The sequence below is a fragment of the Athene noctua genome, chromosome 13 (genome assembly GCF_965140245.1).
Source record: "Athene noctua chromosome 13, bAthNoc1.hap1.1, whole genome shotgun sequence".
NCBI lineage: Eukaryota > Metazoa > Chordata > Aves > Strigiformes > Strigidae > Athene > Athene noctua.
This window is the reverse complement of record NC_134049.1, coordinates 16548832-16567912: the sequence shown is the minus strand read 5'-3', so window position 1 is coordinate 16567912 and position 19081 is coordinate 16548832. Positions and strand designations below refer to the sequence as shown.

The following is a 19081-nucleotide window of genomic DNA, read 5'->3' as shown; positions in this document are numbered from 1 at the left end:
GACTATCTGAGATTTCAGACCTATCTGCTTATCTAGCCAGACTTCTAATCTTTATAACTATTGACATAGTTAAGACTTACTCATGTTCCCACAGCAAATATTGGAAAGGACACTCACACTACATTCCAGTTTGTATCACTTCTTTCCTTAACATATTTTTTTCTTGCTGATGTATCACAGTGTATTAGGCAGTGTGATAAAGGGATTTGTTTGCTGTGTATACATGTGCTTAAATGTAGTGAATGCCACATCCTGAGAGAATTCATGAAGGTCAATTCATGTTTTTATATGAATGTACATTAGCCAAGTAGCAAGGTGGTACTTCTTAAATTAATAGTCAGAAGAAAAAAAGGTAAAAATGCTGAATTATCTGTTCAGTACAGTTGCATGAATTCTACGTTTTTGGTTAATTTGAGTGAATTCTGTTTACGAGCCTAGTTCTACAAGGATGACTACCATTCCAGATCTCTGTACAGCTTCAAGCAGCTGTTTAAAAGCAGAAAGAAAACAGAATCAGCTTGCCAGAAAGGTGTTTCTTTCATCTTCCCAAAATTACTCTGGAGCAAGGCCCAGGACATCCTAAGTATTGAGTCCTGGACCAGTAACAGGTCTCTGATGCAATATGTCATGACCTGTCAGGGCTAGAAATCTGTGCTTTATACAGTTAGAAAGGGAGATTCCCATAGAGCACGTGGGACACAGGCTTGATGTATCCTTGCTGGATCTGGAAATATTAGAGAGTACATGGTTATTTTTATATGCTTGCCTGAACTGTATTAAGCAAATGTCAAGGCTTTCTAGAACGTATTAGTTATAACTGGTCTCTTCTTCGGAAACCTATGCAATATTGCAAAAGGAATATTCACCTTTAAAGCACCATCATTTCCATGGAAGCCTCGGGAAACACCACAGTAAAGAGTTTTAATTTTTCTTTATAAAATTGTAATTTGTTGCTAAGTACCTATTCTTTTAGTATATAAAATGCATATATGAGTGCACTCTGCATAATATATATAATTTATTAATATCTTACTTATTGTATTTATTATCTTATTTATCTTGTGTTATTTATTATTTTTATCTCATTTATATACTTGTGGTTCTGTGGCTTTTTCCTCATTGTCAGTTGTTGGTTTCAGATTATTGGGTCCTTGCCTTCAATAATTCATTAGTTGTACCTTTCTCAGTCATTTCTGTGAAAGAGCATTTAAACATTACAGGCACTGTTTGTGACACAGGCTCCTTTTACCCTATATGGGAATAATTCCAAATAGTACAGCCAAAGATTGACAGCTGCTTTTTATGTCAGTCAACATTTGACTAATGGTCAAACATCTGTGCCACATTTCTAGCTCGTGTATTCCATCCAGTAATCCCCCCAAGTCCTTCTTGGCAGGGCTGTTCTCAATCCACTCCTCACCCAGCCTGTATTTGTGCTTGGGATTGCCCTGACCCATGGGCAGGACCTTGCACTTGGCCTTGTTGACCTTCAGGAGGTTTGCACGGTCCCACCTCTCCAGCCTGTCCAGGTCCCTCTGGATGGCACATCCCTTCCCTCCAGCATGGGACCCCACCACACAGCTCGGTGTCGTTGTTGAACTTGCTGAGGGTGCCTCGATCCCACTGTCCGTGTCACCAACAAAGATGTTAAACAGCGCCGGTCCCAACACCAACCCCTGAGGATGCCACTTGTCACTGCTCTCCACTTGGACATCGAGCTGTTGACTGTGACTCCTTGAGTGAGACCATCCAGCCAATTCCTTATCCACCGAGTGCTCCATCTGTCAAATCCACATCTCTCCAGTTTAGAGACAAGGATGTCCTACAGGACAGTGTCAAATGGTTTGCATAAGTCCAGGTAGATGACGTCAGTTGCTCTTTCCTTATCCACCAGTGCTCTAACCTCATCATAAAAGGCCACCAAATTTGTCAGACACCATTTGCCCTTAGTGAAGCCATGTTGGTTGTCGCCAATCATTTTATTTTCCATCTGCCCTAGCATAGCTTCCAGGAGGATTTGCTCCGTGATCTTGCCAGGCACAGAAGTGAGACTGACTGGCCTGTAGTTCCTCAGGTCTTCTTTTTTTCCCTTTTTAAAAATGGGGTTTATGATTCCCCTTTTCCAGTCAGGGGGAACTTCACTGGACTGCCATGACTTCTCCAATATGATGGATAATGCCTTAGGCACTTCATCTGCCAGTTCCCTCAGGACCCACAGAGTCATCTCATCCTGTTCCATGGACTTGTGCACATTCATGTTCCTTAGATGGTCTTGAACCTGATCTTCTCCTACAGTGTGCAGTTCTCCCAGCTCTCCCTTCTCCCGGTCCCCACCTTTGTTCCCACCTGTACTGCCAGATCATATTGTTTGATTTGGTATGGTAGCACTTGTAATTCATATGTTCAAGCAAATGCATTACTCTGTTAGCAGTAAAATGCATTTTGAGGCAAAGCGCAAAAAATGAACTCATACATGATTTTAAGATTTCCACCAAGCAATGCAAATGCAAGATGTTAGACCAAGTGTTTCTATTTGAACCCACAATCTCTTTGAAATCATGCAACAATCTGCTCACACTAGATTCAATAGGATGGAACACATTTTTAGTTATCAGGTTATCCCACTGTGAAACACAGAGCACTTGGGAATCTTCTTCATTCCCTTTCTTCATGACTACAAACAGGTATCATTGTCAAACTCCGTATGATCCTGGCAGTGATGAGTTAGATGGTTTTATCTGTGTTTCTTGGATAGTCATAAAGAAGATGTTGGGTGTTAAATATTTATATTGGAACTAAGCAGATTCTGGCTTGAAGTTTAGAACATTTTTTGCAGCAAGGGCCAAGCGTTAATATTGGGAATAGGAAAGAAATACAGTGATGCCAAGGCTCAAGATACTCCCGATGTTTTAAGTTGACGGTGTCAAAAAATTCCACTTCTTTCCCTTCTTACTTGGCTGTTTGCTTCCGGGAAAGACCATAGAACAATAATTAACCATTTTTTAATCGACAATTTTACAAGAATGTGCAAGTATTTTTGACAATTTGAAATAATAGAACAATACTCTGTCATTTATTTTGAATGTTTTCTTATCAAATGGCTACATTTCATAAAGTATGTGATAGGCTTCTGTTCTACTGGTTCATGTAACATTTCATTCTTATCTGAATGAGAATGAGAAGTTCTATTTTGCATGTGCCAGTTAATTATTTAGGTAGATTATAAGTGTTCATCATAAATGTTATTTGAAGTCTTTAAATACAAAACAGCAAGATAAATGAACAGAAATATTTCTGTAAAAGAATATATAGTCTCTACAGTATGTGTGCTTTTAAAGTGCCATAAGTTGGAAAGTTTTTTTTCTGGTTTGTGTGAAATCTTTTAACATTTTTCTCTGCCCTTCAATTTACATTATTTTAAATGACTTAATTTTTAAAAAAATTTTCCTGTCCAAGTGGGTGTTACTGAGTAGGTTGAAGATTTTCTACTCAGTGAACAGGATGATCACTTCGATAACTGTCTAGATGCAGTGTAAAGACTTTCGAAACCTTTTTGTGAGAATAGGCTCAGTGCTCAATTTTAGAGGAGATCAAGATGACACTTGGTATATAAAGTAGTTCTGCTTTCATAAAAAGCCCATATTGGATCATGGCTCATAGTCATAGCTCTTCACTTGTTTTCTGACTAGCAGCTCCAGGAACTATGTTGTTAAGAAATTCTTTTCTTTCAGCTGAGGAGGCTGTGATCAGCAATGGTCAATGCATTAGTGTTCTTTAGTGTGTTCTTGTATTTTTGGTATCAGGCTGTAAAAACCTGTTGGCTAACTTGAAATGTGTCTGTGAACCCTTGTTTTTTATTGTCTTGTTGCATGCAGAAGAACAAGGGAGGAAATTGCTGAAATGCTAATTTACAAAATCTTTTCAGGTTTGAAAGTTCTCTGAAAGTCATACGGTCCTCGGTTGTTTTGTCCAAAGTCAGTTGTTTTGTCCGAAGAAGTTGTAAGATCTTGGAAAAAGTAATTTATTTTGTTTTGCAGAGCATTGGCTGTGACGACTATCTGGGTTCAGACAAGGTGATTGACAAGTGTGGAATATGTGGAGGGGACAACACTGCTTGCAAGGTTGTGTCTGGAGTTTTCAAACACACGCTAACAAATCTTGGCTACCACAAGATAGTGGAAATTCCTGAAGGAGCTACTAAAATCAACATTACTGAGATGTCAAAGAGCAACAACTATTTGGGTAAGTTGCTTCTCCGAGAATAAAGCATTCTTTGTGTGCTAGTGCAATGGGTGGAGGCTTTGCTGGGAAAAGCCTTCTAAACAGTGTGAAATAGATGACAGGAGCAAGAAAGGAGAAGAGAGGAGGAAGAAAGAAAATCATTAAGTAGGCATTTTGATCAGAACAAAGTGGCAGTAATTCTGGCTTGATTTTGCGTGACAAACACTGTAGACCTGTTACCATCCATTTCCCTGTCCATCTGACTTGGCTTTGTTGTTTCCTATTAGTTGGTTCCACTGCGGTGATTACGCTTCCCGCATCGTTCACTTTCTCTGAGTGATCAAGAATCCAGCCAAGTGGCATGATCTGTCATGTAAAGTGTATTGAAATTGCTTGAAGAGAAAAAGGCATCTTCTGATTGCCTAAAAATGTCAGTTCTTTTAAAGTGAAAGTATATAAAAATTGAATTGAGATAGTATGATATTGAGGTGGTATCTGCAGAATGCAAGGTCATTTGTACAATTGTTTATTCTGAAGCAGAGCCTTAATTCAGAACCATAGAGGATCCTGGAATATTTCTATTAACATCTGTGGTATATTTCTAGATCTGTCTAGAGCGCTGCAAATTAGAGATTATGTGGAATTTCTGCAGATCTACGTCTGTCTGGTGAGCATTTGTGAACTGTGCCATTCCCTGTTGCAACCTCTCATATTTCCAGATTAGGAAGCCCTTAGTCTGCCTACATTTGTGCTACTGCTTTGGAGCCAGTTCTCCTGAGATGACTGGAGAGAGAAGAGGAGGTTAAGATTTTGAAGGCCTGCCCCTCGCCCTTTAATTTCTCTTCACCTGTCAGTCCATCTTTATATCTGTCTTTAAAATTACCATAGCAAATAATAAAAATGGAGCTACACAAGGCCTTTCTTGCTAGATTGGTGTAATTATTACTAGCACTGTCTAGCTGTACTGAAAGTTTCAAATCCCAGTACTTTTGTTTGAAAGCTGCTTTATCTCGCTTCCTTCTGGTAACCATGCCAGCTACCACTCAAGTACAAGCTCATTATTGAACTGCTTCTCCCTTTTTTTCTTCTCATTAATTCCTGCTGGAGCTGTAACTAGTTTTACAGAAACGTTTGTGTGTAAATGGGAGTTTATTATGGGTAACAGCCTGAAGTGTAATGTGAACTCCATCATTTTACCAAAAAAGTGCTTCTTCAAAAGTGAAAAAATAATATAAGCTACCCACAGTCCAAGAAAACCAAATGAATGTTCTGGACCTCTTGTAGGGTGATCTTATGAGTTCTAATTTGTCCTGGTTTCATCCAAATGTATTTTTGGTACATTATATACACCTATATACACTAGCATTCCTTTTTTCTTGTGAACAGTTTGTATAATGTCCATCAACACTAACTTGCTTGATGACGGGATCAAACAATAATTCTATTTAGAAAGCTTCCAGAGATACTTGTACATTTGGTAGAAAATGGGTGAGAATGCAGCTTGCTTGGCAGGCCAGTGAAAATAGACACGCTACTAATATATAAAATCATGGGGCTGAATGTAATTTTTCTGTCAGATTTACATACCAGCATCAGAAAACAGCTGGCAGAAGAATTCCCTTAACTGTGTTAAAATGTCCTGAGCCACTTGACCATTTTTGGAATGGGCAGGACAGAAAAAGCGTAACATTTTTTGCTTAAAAATAACCAGACTGTTGGCATGTATGGGAAAGTGGCAAAGTTTTTCTTTCCCATGCTACTCCTTATCCCCTGAGCTCTTGACTATCATCTTTTCTTTCTTTTTTTTTTTTTATCCATTTCATATGTTTCATTTTCAAGCTGCTTGTATGGATTTAGTCTGCTAAATTTGCCAGCTCTCTCCCCTGTTAGGAATTCGTGAGGCTGTAGTTCCAGCTAGGAGTCCAGCCTCTCTGCTTACACTATTACACTTAAACCTGGTTTATTGAGGCAGGTGAGTTGTGCCAGGACAGGAGTGAACATGTTCTTCTAACAGGTTAGAAAACTGAAACTAGGGAAAGGTTTATGAGGCAAATTCTTAGACAAGTGAAATGGTAATAGGGTGGTTCTTATTTGACACATCGGTGGTCACAAATTTCTCGTTGATAAAACATTCAGAGTTTGAACATGCACATTTTTCAGAGAGCACATAACACCGGTAGAGCTGGGAAGCTTGAAAACTCAGATCTAGTTTGTCTGTATTTATTATAATAAGCAGAAGTCTTGAATTTTAAAAATAAATAAAAAGATCTTAAACTCATCCTTATGGTGAAGCAGCAACAAGGAGAACAACCCAGCAGCCATTCCTGTAAGCACGTAGTTCAGTGCTTTGCAAAACTCAAGTTTCAGGTCCCTGTTCCATCACAGTCCAGCTGTAGCAGTGAGAGCTGCTTGTAAAGCAATGTTCTTCTTGTTGCAAGCAGTCTAAGTTAGTTGCTTTTGGTTTTCCTTTCACTTTACCCGTTTTATGGTTTCTTCGATGCAAAATCATAAGTCAGTTGGAGGTCAATAAAATTTTTTTAGTCGATGACAGCAGATGTTTCTGGGAATCTGAGTTATCTGGCTTGTCTCTTTAGGAGATTGTCTCGAGTTCCATGTGGTTTTATTGAACATTTTTTACAAGGCTTCATATCTTGTCACTGCCTTGTCAAAAGTAATAAGCAAATAAGCAATCAGGAAAGTGTGTTTTCACAAGGAGGTATTTCTGTAAAATGGAGGGGTGCTGGAAAAAGCAGGCAAGAATGTGAGGTTTCTTACCTAAAGAGTTTCAAACTCGGCTAAACGTCATCCAGATATTTGAAAGCTTCTGAATACCGCTTTTGTAAACTTTTTTGTAGTAATCTATTGCTCATTGTTGCAAAACCTGTGACCCTCATAAAAATCATAGTTCTAATGATGATGCTGAATATGATGGTAGCTTAATAAGGTTTATTAATTGTATGTATTGCATTTTTGGTTCTTTGCACACAAGTTGGAGTGATTGCAGAATAAAATCTATTTCTTGCTACTTGAAAACAATAAACTTTTATTAAAAGAAAAAAACATGACAGTGGTATATGAAGCTTTTGGTGTTTCTGGAACATGCCATTATCTCAGTAGTCAGAATATTAAGATTAAAGAAGATAAGCTATTTCAGTGGTAGTTCAACTGGTTCTTCATGTAACTTTTCATAAAAAAATACAAAATCATAGATGCCTTTTGCATACTTTATTTCTGTATACCTTAACCTTCAACCACACTGTTTCTGTTTTCTTCTGCTTATGTTTTCTTTTCTCAGGTGTTTCTCCTGTTTTGAATGAATGAATTTCATACAAACATAATCTTTTCTTCTACCTGCCCTCCCGCCACCCCACTGTGTGCTAAAAGTCCTTTAGGTTTTCCATTTCTTGAAGATCTTTACTGTAGGAAGAGTGTTGATCTGGTAAAGGAAAATATTTTAACAGTTCGGATTGAGAATGGCCTGCAACATTAACTGGTATTCCTTAGTGAACCAAAATGAACTACCCAAGAAACATCTTGTATTTTTTCTTTTGTGTGTGTGTGTGTTTGGAAAGAAAGCAGCCCCGTTTTGGACTGCTAAATAATCACTGTTATTAGCTATTAATGGTGTATTAATCAGTCTGTATATTTACTCTAGTATTCTTCTACAGTTAGAAGCAAAAGCTATATATTACAATTTAGGTTTAGACTCTATAAAGTCTAAACAAGACTATAGGCTGCGCAGTCCTCAGCTATGTACAGAATGACTTGCTTCTCAAAGCAGTTTTCAGCAATATTTTCTTTACGGGCTGATGTGTTAGACCTTTCGGCAACAGAACTGTTGACCTTAGACAGACTTTTCCATTGGCAAAGCACTCCTGTCCTGTGCTAGTTTGAACAGAAAAGAGACAAAGACATACTTTTTATCCCACTGGTAATCATCAGCTGGCCAGTTCTCATACACTGAAATGGGAAGCTTGCCACTGAATTAAGTAGGACCATAATACCTTCAGTGGGACCAGTACGGTACAGCACTTACGCTGCAAAACATGTGGTTTTGAGTATAAATACTCTAGCATCTTTGGGATTGGGATTTGGGATAACGACAAAATTTTAAAGCCAAATGACATGAATCCGAAGTGATTAACTGGAAGGTGCTTTTTTTGCATGTTGGGTCTTGAGAACATAATGCAAAGAAGCTGGTTATTATCCGTATCCATAGCCTCAACAGCAAGAGAATCTGATGGGAAGGGGGTATCAATAGTAAAAATAAAAATATAGCTTAATGCAAGAGTGAAAGATAGAATGGTTGAAAATGCATTAGTTTTGAAATACACTTACCATGTGTAATGAACTTCTTGTGCCTGGAAAGAATCTGGTAATGTCCTGTAACTCAAGCAATATTTTGTTTCTAGAGCAATTGTCTGCATCTGGAGTCATACGACTTTGAGATACAGTTCTGCAAATGGCACCAGGCATACTGCCTGCCATCATTAGCATAGATGTTTATGAGATATCTTATGAAAGGGAAAGTATATACATTAGAGTTTTGATAAGTCTCTTAACATTTTGTGCCTTAACCTGAATACTGCTTACTGCAAAGGTGCTTCATGATGAAATTGATTTCATTGCTAATTGTAAAGCTCTGGAGGGAATAAAGTTCCTGCAGGGAATATATTATGTACTTCAGATTTGGTTTTCATGAAATTAAGTTATTTCAGCCATTAAATGAGATAAGGAGATCTTATGATCTAATCCATTTTCCATGCTTTCTGTAAAATGTTACTCTCGTATTCTGGCATCTTCTATTAGCACATGCCAGTATACAATATTTGTGATTAAAATAAGAGTTGCACATTAATGTTTTTTTAAACAAAAGTCTAAGAGATGTTAATAGCATTCTCATGAATATTGGTGTGCCTGAACATGAATATGGATTTAAGGATTTTGTCATATGAAAACTAACAGTGGCTGATACTAAAAGGGACTGTGAAAATATTCTCTAAAAAATATTTTGAATCAGTATTCCCTGCAGCAGATAACATTCAAGCAGTATGTCTCATGATTAAATATTGTTAGCAGCTCTTGAGCTTAAAATAACATTTTGAAATCAGTTTAGAGATGCAAATTTACAACAAATAAAGGAGTTAGAACACTGGCAGAGAATTTAGAAGATAAACATTGTTAGAGACCCAGGTATATCACATGTGGTCATATGAAAATTTTTATAATTTATGTATTAGCAATTAACTCCATTATTTCCTTCATGTAGTGCTAATTAGGTTGATTAATGCACTTTAAAATGTACAATTTTTTTAATTGCTCTTACTGTTTTTTGAAAAAAAAAATTATGCAAGATTAAAGGCTTCTGTGCAAAAAAGTTACAACACATACTATATCGTAATATGGAGAAGAGAGGATATTTCAGGTCTTGGACTGGACATGCAAGAATATGTCAGAGGAGGACAGTTTTTCTATTGTCTCAGTTACTTTATATGCAAGGGATCTGCTTACAGCAAACTTCTGTTACAATGCTTAGGTGTGTGTTGGGTTCAGTGGCTGTCCCAAGTAAGTTGTGAGAGCTGTGAGTGCCCCATGGATACTTCTGACATTTCTATTCAGAAACCAAATCTGCAATTTTTTCATTTAAGTTTACAAAGTGCTGCAACTCAAAGCTATGCTGTTATGTATGTTTATAGTGATGGACTTGTGAAACCCCCACAAGGACTTCTGTATTTTATTACTTATGGTGTATATTATTTATTGAGTGCATCCCTGTATGTGTCAGTCTATGCGTTAGAGTCGGAGTGTCTCTCTCACATGTACAGCTTACCAAAGGCATTACTTATAAACTATGTAATTACAATATCTGGATTAAAATAACTGTTTTTTTTACCTTTTGTCCTTGGTCCTCTTGCCTGTTCTCTGCTGGAGTTAGACAACAAAGACATTTCTTTGTACAGACGATGATGTACTCCAAACTGTGAAGAAAAGATTTAAGGAATCACTTCTTAAATAAACTGAAATTAGGCACAGTGAGTTCAAACCATAAGGAAATTTCAGAATAATTATTAGTATCTGAAGAGGCCGTTAGAATCTTTATGTAAACTTAACCTGAACATTTTAAATAATATACCTATAATATGCTTTTTATGATTAGGTATCCTAGCAAATCTGTTGTGTAGTTATTTCCTGAAAACTGAACTGAAGAGTCAGGAAATACTACACAGAAAGAGAAACAACTTTTTTTTTTTTTAATGTTTGCAAAATCAAACATTCCTCTAAAAACATTTTAGTGGTAATACCAGTCGATAACTCCTGCTTATTTGCTTCTGCCTCATCTCCACTCTTAAGTCTTTCCTGCTGTGCTTCATATTTTACTTTTGGTTAGATATTTTCTGTCTTTACAAAATTGGCCATTAATAGAAGCTTAAATAATTTTGGCCACCCCAAAAGGTTTACTTCTATGGAAGTTTTACAACAGTCATGATGAGCAGACAAAATTCTGATTTTTTCTGCTTCTGCTAATTCAGTTTAGTAGCATTGGTTGCTTAGTTTTAGATATATTGATTATCTGAATAATTAATAATTTGAATTAATTGCTCTCTGTGTGACCATCCTTTAATTCAAAACTAACACATGTCTACCAAGAGAGTTTTCTTTCTCAACATGGATTTAAACCAGCCTCAGTACTGAAGTGTCTAATGCTGACCTTATCCAGGAAAATGCTTTTCCTTGTCCATTTTTTTATGGAGAGGAGCTCAAAGTCTAATCAGACAAACATGCATTTTTTAGCAACTACCCAGTCCAGTGCTTAAAGTGCTTAAAGTAACTGCTGACAGGTTCACTTCAGGATTTACATTTAGACTGCATGTGCTGGCCTGTGACTTTCAATGGGTTGCATTTCCTTAGGCTGAAAAGTACAGTATTGTGGTTGGTTGGTTATGGCAAAACTTGTTTACATGGGTTATTTTTGATCATTTCATGGTCTTCCTCTGCAAACTATAGTTTCACTGGGTGTGGGGCCTACAACCTACTCTTATTTGGGGTCATGATAATTATCTTTAACATAACCAGACTGGCTGCCACATTCTGTTTGAAGGATTCAAGACAATGATGAAAAGGCATGAGGAGTCTATTTTATGCCTGGAGACAGCAAAAATCTTAGAAGTATATTCTGTCAGGAATTTGGGGGTCAGTCTGAGTTTGGATCTTGCCTTCTGTGGTCATGTTGCTGTCACAATGAGTGTGGGTTTTCTATGTCAAAAAAGTCATAGGTAGGATGAAGTTGTTCACCGTGTTACATTTAACAGTCTTTGTAGTTTCTTCTGTGTACTGGTTGCATTACTGATCATATTCTATTTATTAAAACATTCCTTCCTAGAAGATAATGGTAGGTTACAGGACAATTGAGATTACTGCTTACGCTTTCTAGCCAGAGTTGCATGTGTGTGGTCACATGGATTAGTTCATTCTGGGGTTTGGAAGGCCTTTTCTGTGGTGATGATAGATAAATGCCTAGAAGACACAAAAACAGGGAGAGCATAGGATCATTCACTTGTAAAAGCCTTTGCAAGATAATGATTTTTGAAAACAGTATGAGCTTATAATCAAATTTAAAAGAACAAAACCAGAAAAATCCAGAACTGAATAATCATGGTGGGACAGCTTCATTGTAAATTATAGGATGGGAGGCAATCTAAGATCCAGTGTGAACACTCCTGAAATGGTAAAGGGGATTTCACTTATGATCTCATACAGTCTCTTCAGGTTATGTTTGTATTTGACCTTTGGAGTTCTGTCTTTGAGAATAATGCATGTGTAGATAATTTACAAAGATAATAAAGTCTGTCACAAGTTTGTTTCTAATGCAAAAGGATTAAAAACTAATAGGAGACAGAAATGAAGACAGGCAAAAATGTGCAATAGCTATATTTCTAACACTTCTTACCTGAAGTTTGTTGCTAAGATGCCTGGTTCTTCATGCACACACACCTACATTTACATATCCTTTTTTTTACTGTCCTTAAAATAGTTTCAAATTGATTTTCTGCAGGGAGAGTTTCTTTCACTAAATAAATGTTCATCTTATTGTAGCCAACATGTATTACTTGGCTGGGGTGATCACTTACTAAACCCCTTGAAGTTGTTAAGACTTTGGATGAAATTCAACCCTGGTGTTAATGAATTCAACTCCACTGAATTCAAGTTGCACAAGAGTCTTACCTCGTCTAATGACCTGTAGTTGAACCAGAATATATCTAGGACATTATTCTTTGCTGACCATATATTTTTTTCTATACTGGTGTTGCTTAAATAATTACATTTTAGAATTTCTGGCAAGGTTATCTTATTATAGTAAATTCCAAGGTGACCTTTTCCCTTCTGACTTCATTAAACAGCCAGCTAATATCTAACACTCTATATAGTAGTCTGTAGGGTTCCGGGTGCATTTTGAAAACATACAGAAGAAATGCTTTCACAAAAGCCAGTTTGTTCTATTTTATATATTAAGTGGAAGAGCTTACATAAAGGCAAAAAGGCAGACCATGTTACTTGACTGGGTGATGGAAAGTACTCTTTCCCCTTGTCTAGAGAAAGTTGTTAAGCCTTGATGGCTGAGTTAACTTCTGTATCGCAGCTTTCCACAACTGTCTTACAAAACAGGCTTCTGCATGTCACTTGCCACTGGTGTTTTTACTTACCAGCTTCTAAATTAGTTTCTCCTTGCTTGCTGATTGCAGGAGATCTGCTGACAGATAGCCCTAAGGTGGGGTGCTGAGCAAGTAGCCTGGGCGCCTGGCCTGGGGGACTGGTGGCTTTCTGTCTGGCCTGAATCTCAAGGAGAGTTTTCTGTGTTGCTGCTTTTCTAGGTAAACAGCATCCTGTCCTTTTTCCTATTTTCTGTCTGCATCTTCAAAAAGAATATATTTATTTCCAGCACGTGGGCTAGGCTTTTTGGCTCATGCCTGCTCATTTATGACAGTGGTTATGACCAGTTTTGGAACTCATAGAAACCATATTTTCATTTCCTGTGTTTTCAAGTTCTGTCATCATTCGACAGAGGTGGTGTTGTGGTCTTTTTTACCATTTGTTTGTAAGCAATGCTCTTATAAAAACAGCTATCGCTACAGCAGTGCACCAACTGAAGCCTGCTGTTGCTTTGATGATCTGCCCTGCAAATACATCATCTGAACAACAGCCAGCAGCAATGAATCCCACTGAGGTGCTTGTTTCATAAGTTCTGTATTAAAGAAATTATTTTTTCCTTCTCTTGAAATATGGAAAGGTTGTTTTGAAAGGAAGGGAAAGGGATAAAGAGAAGTATGCAAAAGAGTGAGAGGAAACTCAGAAAGGCTGGTGATTCAGTTTGACTTGTAAAGCACCCAGCAGTTTGGTTACTTATATAACTTTGCAAACCCCCTTGGCCAGGAAACCTCTGGAGAACTGACTTTTCAAGATTTTCAGTATTTCCTGCTTCTTGACAGGCCCCAAAAATCTTTAATTTCAGCCTTTTTCACAGTGTTTTGATTATAATTCTGTTTCCAGTAATGGACAGAACCAAGGAACTTGAATGCATTAAAATCAAAAGAGATGGACTGTTTTTATTAATCTGAACCAAATTAATGTGAACTTCTTGGATCTTAAAGCATTAGATTATTTTTGTCTTCTAGTTGATGACCAAACCATCAAGTAGTTTGCATGAAAATACTATTCTGAATGTTGGTTTTAGCACACACAGTTTGGAATATCCACTGGTGGTTTGTTCAAGGCTTCTCAAAAAACCTAAGCTCTTCTGAACAGCGTGTGTTAATGGAGCATCTTATGATGCATACATTTCATGCCACTGGCCAAGTAACATGGGTTTTCCTCTCACTAAGGCAGCTGACTTTCTGCTCTCACTCTGTTCTTCCTTTGTCTCTAAGATGGCCAACAAGGGACCATTGGAAATGTCACATACTCTTTGGAAGTCATTAGCTTTGTGAGTTGATCAAAGTCCCTCATACGTAATCTGTTGCTCAGTTGTCTTTTTACCTGGAGTAAACACTACTTTGCCTAAGGTGTTCTTTTTTAAAGTTATGGTCAAGGTATAGTGATCTGACCTTGCTAGTCATGGGTTCAATACAATATTTCTCTTCTTACAAATTTTAATACAAATAAATTTTGTACTCTGACCTAGCTATACATAAAGAATGGCCAGTGTCAGTTCAAATTCATAAACTATCCATAGGCAAATTCCCAAATCACATGAAGATGCATTTCTTCTTTTTCTTGCCAAGAGGAGAGGTTGTTACTAATTTAAATAGTTGTTTGAATGCTACACACCAAAACTTAAGAAAAAATGGTTGGGAACCTGGTTTCAATTGTTGTAGGTATTTCGGTACAGCATTCTTTGATTCCATAATCTTATTTCATTCTGAGCAAAATTCTCTTTTGGATAGCAAGAAACTTTTCTTTGCTCCTTAAGCGTCCCTTGATCTAGTCAGATAGAATGCGTTCTTACATCTTTGTCTGATTCTGTAAAAGAAACATATTTTTTACTTTTTTTTTTCCCTGTTGCTTCTCTTATTTCCCTTTGAACTTCTCAGTTTCAACGTTTTTGTTTCTTACACTTTTAAAAATCTCTTTTAGTAAAATAATCACCCAGTAGAAATTCTACATGATTAGTGGCTTCATGGTTGAATCCAATAAAGAGATTTCATCTGCAGAGAATATTTTTATATTGCAGCATTAAATTCCAGAAGAAATCCAAGTCTTTTCTAATACACGAATATATGGGGATTTTAAACTTGATTTATAGACTGTGTGATTAAGTTAGTCAAGGGAGATTAAACTTTATCCTTTATTTCTTAACTTGCAGTGTCTTTGTTTTCTGTTGAATATTACTTCAAACACTTTTTGTGTCAGAAAAATTTGTGTGCTTAGAAGCCTTACAGACCCAATCTTCCTTTCATATTTGTACCCATGGCAGCAATAGTTAATCCATGGTCATGGCTCCATTTATTTTATATATTTGTGTTATAATCAAACTGTTATAAGTCTGAAAATTTTGGTAGTGTGACTGAGAGTTCTAGGTGAATTGAATATCTGCTGTGAGATTATGAACTTATTTTTAGTGAGCTACTTAGCAAAGGTTACGAGCTTGCACTGCTAATCTAGCCTGAGATAGAAAAATTATCTGTTGCCCACCAGTAACTTGCTAATAAAGGGATTTATTAAGGGCATGATAGTCCAGCTGCTGATAAGCTGCATTAAGCGCTTCATACCTCAGTCCACCTCATTCATTTACACTCACCTACACCAGCACTTCTACCAAAGAAAATAATACACAGCTTTGAGTCAGCATGCAGTCAGTTGGTGTAAGTGATTGCTGCGGCATGAGACTAGAGCTCTTTCCTCCACACCTATAAAACTCTTTTATCTGTAGCTGGTACAGAGCAAGAAACATCTGAATGTAACTTAAAATAAGAGTTCTGTGAAGCAGTTTCACTGAAATTATGGGAGGTAACCCTCAGGGAGGAGCAAGAGCAGGGCTGTTCTGTTGAGCAGGAGGACTCTAACCAAAACATGACAATTTTTAAATGATATGCAATAATAGAGCTTTGGAAGAGGTAAATTTTTATTGGCAAAAAGAGGCCCCATCATTTGTCTTGTAAATTGCTTGTAAGAACCTAAGGCAACAACGTCTTAGTGTGTAATGTGTCTGCAGATGTTGGGTCAGACTGCAGAATAAAGATTCCTTCAATAAGTGGAATTACAAGTTTACTGTTGAGTTTTTGTCATAACACTTCATCATTCTCTTTTATATTCATATTCCAGATGAGGGGGGGGATTGATTTTTCCTTAAGGTCTAGCAGGGCTAGAAGAGGTGGTTATATTTCCAGAACAGTAGTTTCTTCTGATTTTTTTTCTTACCAAATACTTTTTCTTTCCTTCCCCAAGCCTAATTAATTCAGGGGAAGGACAAGCCGTGGGGATTGGTTTGAGCTTAAATTTACCTTATAAACAGACAATACCTTTCTTCAGTTTTCTTCTGCCAAAAATTGTGTTAAGAGATCATAACTTTCCAACATTATCAGTTTCTGTTGCATTTTTAACAAAACGGATTTTTGAAAAAAATGTCTCCAATCTGTCAGTTGAAAAAATCATGTAATCTTAAGAACATGGCTGTTTCTTCAGACTGTATCTGTTGATACAGTGAGAAATTAATTTTTCCTATAACCACTGTCTCTCTTAATAGCCTATTATAGTTCATTCCTAACACTTTTGAGTCTCTAGTTCAAAACAGTTCCCCATGGATTGTTTTGAAACTGTTTGTGCAGTCCTGATGAGCAACAGACCTAGTTTATTGTTAGCTACCAGTGGTTAGTTCTATCGTATTGTCAGGTATTGTATGTCAAAACTGCAAAGTTTGTCGGTTATTTATAAGCAAAGGTTCACTGGTTTATGAGCGAAACAGAGCATTCCTTCACTATGCCTCTTAACGTGGGCTCAATTCTGAGCAGTTGTGCAGAAGACAAACTTTGGAGAACAGCAAAGGAAAATACAGGGTTTTATTCCATTCTGTTTGTTTGTGAAGAAGTGATGGGTATTTGTAATTTGGTACGTTGGCATGAACCATGTAGCTATTTAAAGATAAAAATGGTAAATTCTATTAATGTGTTTAGAATAACCTTGAATTACCTTGTACTGATGGTGGCCCTTTGGAGTGCTTCTTTATAACAAACTGCATGTGATAGTTCATGTGTCAGGAGAGGCGTGTACCTGGAACCCAGGGAGAAGTATCTCCGATGACCATACAACAAACAGAAGTAGTGTTTTCACAAGCTATTTAGGATGGGGCAGCTTGCATCTTTGTTCTTTGCCTTTATTTGTCTTCAGTTAACAGACTGTGAAATGAGCATACTAACAAGTAGAACACAGTGTTACTGTAAAAATAAAACCAGACAATTATTTCAGAGATTCAAACACTTAAGAAAACAAGGAATTCAAACACTTAAGAAAGCCACAGTGTGACTTTCTGTATGCACCTTGGAAGTTTAATGTTATTTTGTATTTATTGAGAATCAGGTGAGTCTGACGCCTTAGGATGTTTGATACTCTATCCTGCCAGAGTCCTGTTCCTGACTTAGATTTTGTTGGCTGAAGTTGAAGGTTAAACAGCAAAACAAAGCAAATAAGAAATCTTAAAATTCACTGTTCTCTGTTGTTTTTCAGTGTAGAATGTCCTGTGTCTTTGGCATCTCCATTTCCACTGCATACACTATTGAAGCAAAGGTGAAATCAAATGAAATGGTTTTGTTCCCACCTTGGAATGTCTCTAAAGATTCAGGGGGAAGAAATAGGGGAGTGTGGAATGGGATGGAAGCATCTTGCTTTTATTTCAGTATCATCCCTAATACAGATTAAGCAATAGCAATTTAACACTTTTGTGGAGATGAAATGATGAAGGCTTTTATCAGCCTGTTATCTTCATCAATCCTTTTAAGCAGAAAACAGTGGTAATGTGGTCAGGATTCCTGTGAAGTCCAACCAAAATCAAATAAATTGGAACCCAGCTAGGCTCCAGAATTAGTTAGATGCATCTCCATTGTCCTTAATTCTGCAGGTGCTGATGAGTACTTTCTAATGAAGCTTAGAGACCCTCAACTCTCCTTAGTGATAAAGAGTTAATAAATTGTCTGTTAGACTGTAAAGCAAGAATCTAAAACTGAGAGTGCTGCATGTTACAGCAAAGGAATACAGTGACAGAGTAAATACAACATTACTGTGTCATGAAGGCCTAAAATTTTCTTTAGTATTTTCTTAGTATATTTTGTGTATACATTTGAAGACACAGATTTTCCTCATGAATTTACTATCATTAGTCATGGACTAATGCTTCTTTCTGTGCCATTTTCTTTTACTAACTTTGAATTTCCAGCATGTCTTAGAGGTAGAATGAATTAACCAGCCTGAACTGTAAGCACTGGCTGTAACATCTGCTCATATGCGAGTCATCTGTTGCTCCTTCATTCTGGTATACCTACGTCTTAAAATCAGTACAATATTGTATATGTAGAGTCAAATTCTTGCTGGATTTAGATTTTAACAAGAACTGATAACTGTTACGCATTGCCACCTGCTTGTGCTTTTTCTTCCCTCCACCAGTATAAAGCAGCCACCCTATGGCTTTCTTCCCTTGAAAACTGAAAAACAGCTTTTAATGTCTGAGTTGCAGTTTTCAGGTCTTGTTTTTCTCTCCTGGTAAGGCAGCTCAGTACCACCACTTGCAAGGGTGAAACTTCTACTCTCTGTAGTGGTGCAGAATACAGAATAGTGGAATTCTTTAGGCCTGCATATGTGCTGACTCTGGCAACTTAAAACCTTGAAAATACACTATGTACATGAGGTTTTCAAGCAAATGTTTAATGTTAATGGTAATGTGTTTAATTAGTGTAAAGTACTTAAGAGTCTGAAGTGCAGATTCTGTTTCGGCATGTCTACGTCAGATATATTATACTAATCTTTTGTGAAGTATTTTGTTTTACAATGGAGATGAAAGTGAAAGTGCCACCAGAGGCATTGTATATTTGCATCCTCAGCAGAAGCGATGGTGGATTCGAGTTAAATATTGATTTTGAACCTCTTGACTGTCATGATGCTTTCTCAGGGTCCAAACCAATATAAGAAAAAATCCTAGAACTGATCTTCTGAGGGAATGCAGTAATGGGCCAGACCTTTCATCTTGTGCATGGTTTAGCATATATAGTGCCTGTGAGTATAAGCAGAGCCGCCTATGTTTCTCATTCTTTGAAAGGCTCACAGACTTTAATAGATCATTAAGGTGTTCCAAAAGTATTTCAAGACACTGCTTTTTAAA

At 37.1% G+C, this 19081-nt stretch overlaps 1 protein-coding gene across 2 annotated transcripts in view; it reads left to right on the top strand.

Moving 5' to 3' along the window:
* The window catches only part of THSD4 (thrombospondin type 1 domain containing 4), a 329112-nt gene that overhangs the window by 251488 nt on the left and 58543 nt on the right, over nucleotides 1–19081 (top strand). For both annotated transcript variants that reach the window (XM_074917120.1, XM_074917121.1), the window contains one exon: nucleotides 4038–4242. In XM_074917120.1, the coding sequence (XP_074773221.1) occupies nucleotides 4038–4242 (205 nt within the window). The remainder of the gene's footprint in view (nucleotides 1–4037; nucleotides 4243–19081) is intronic.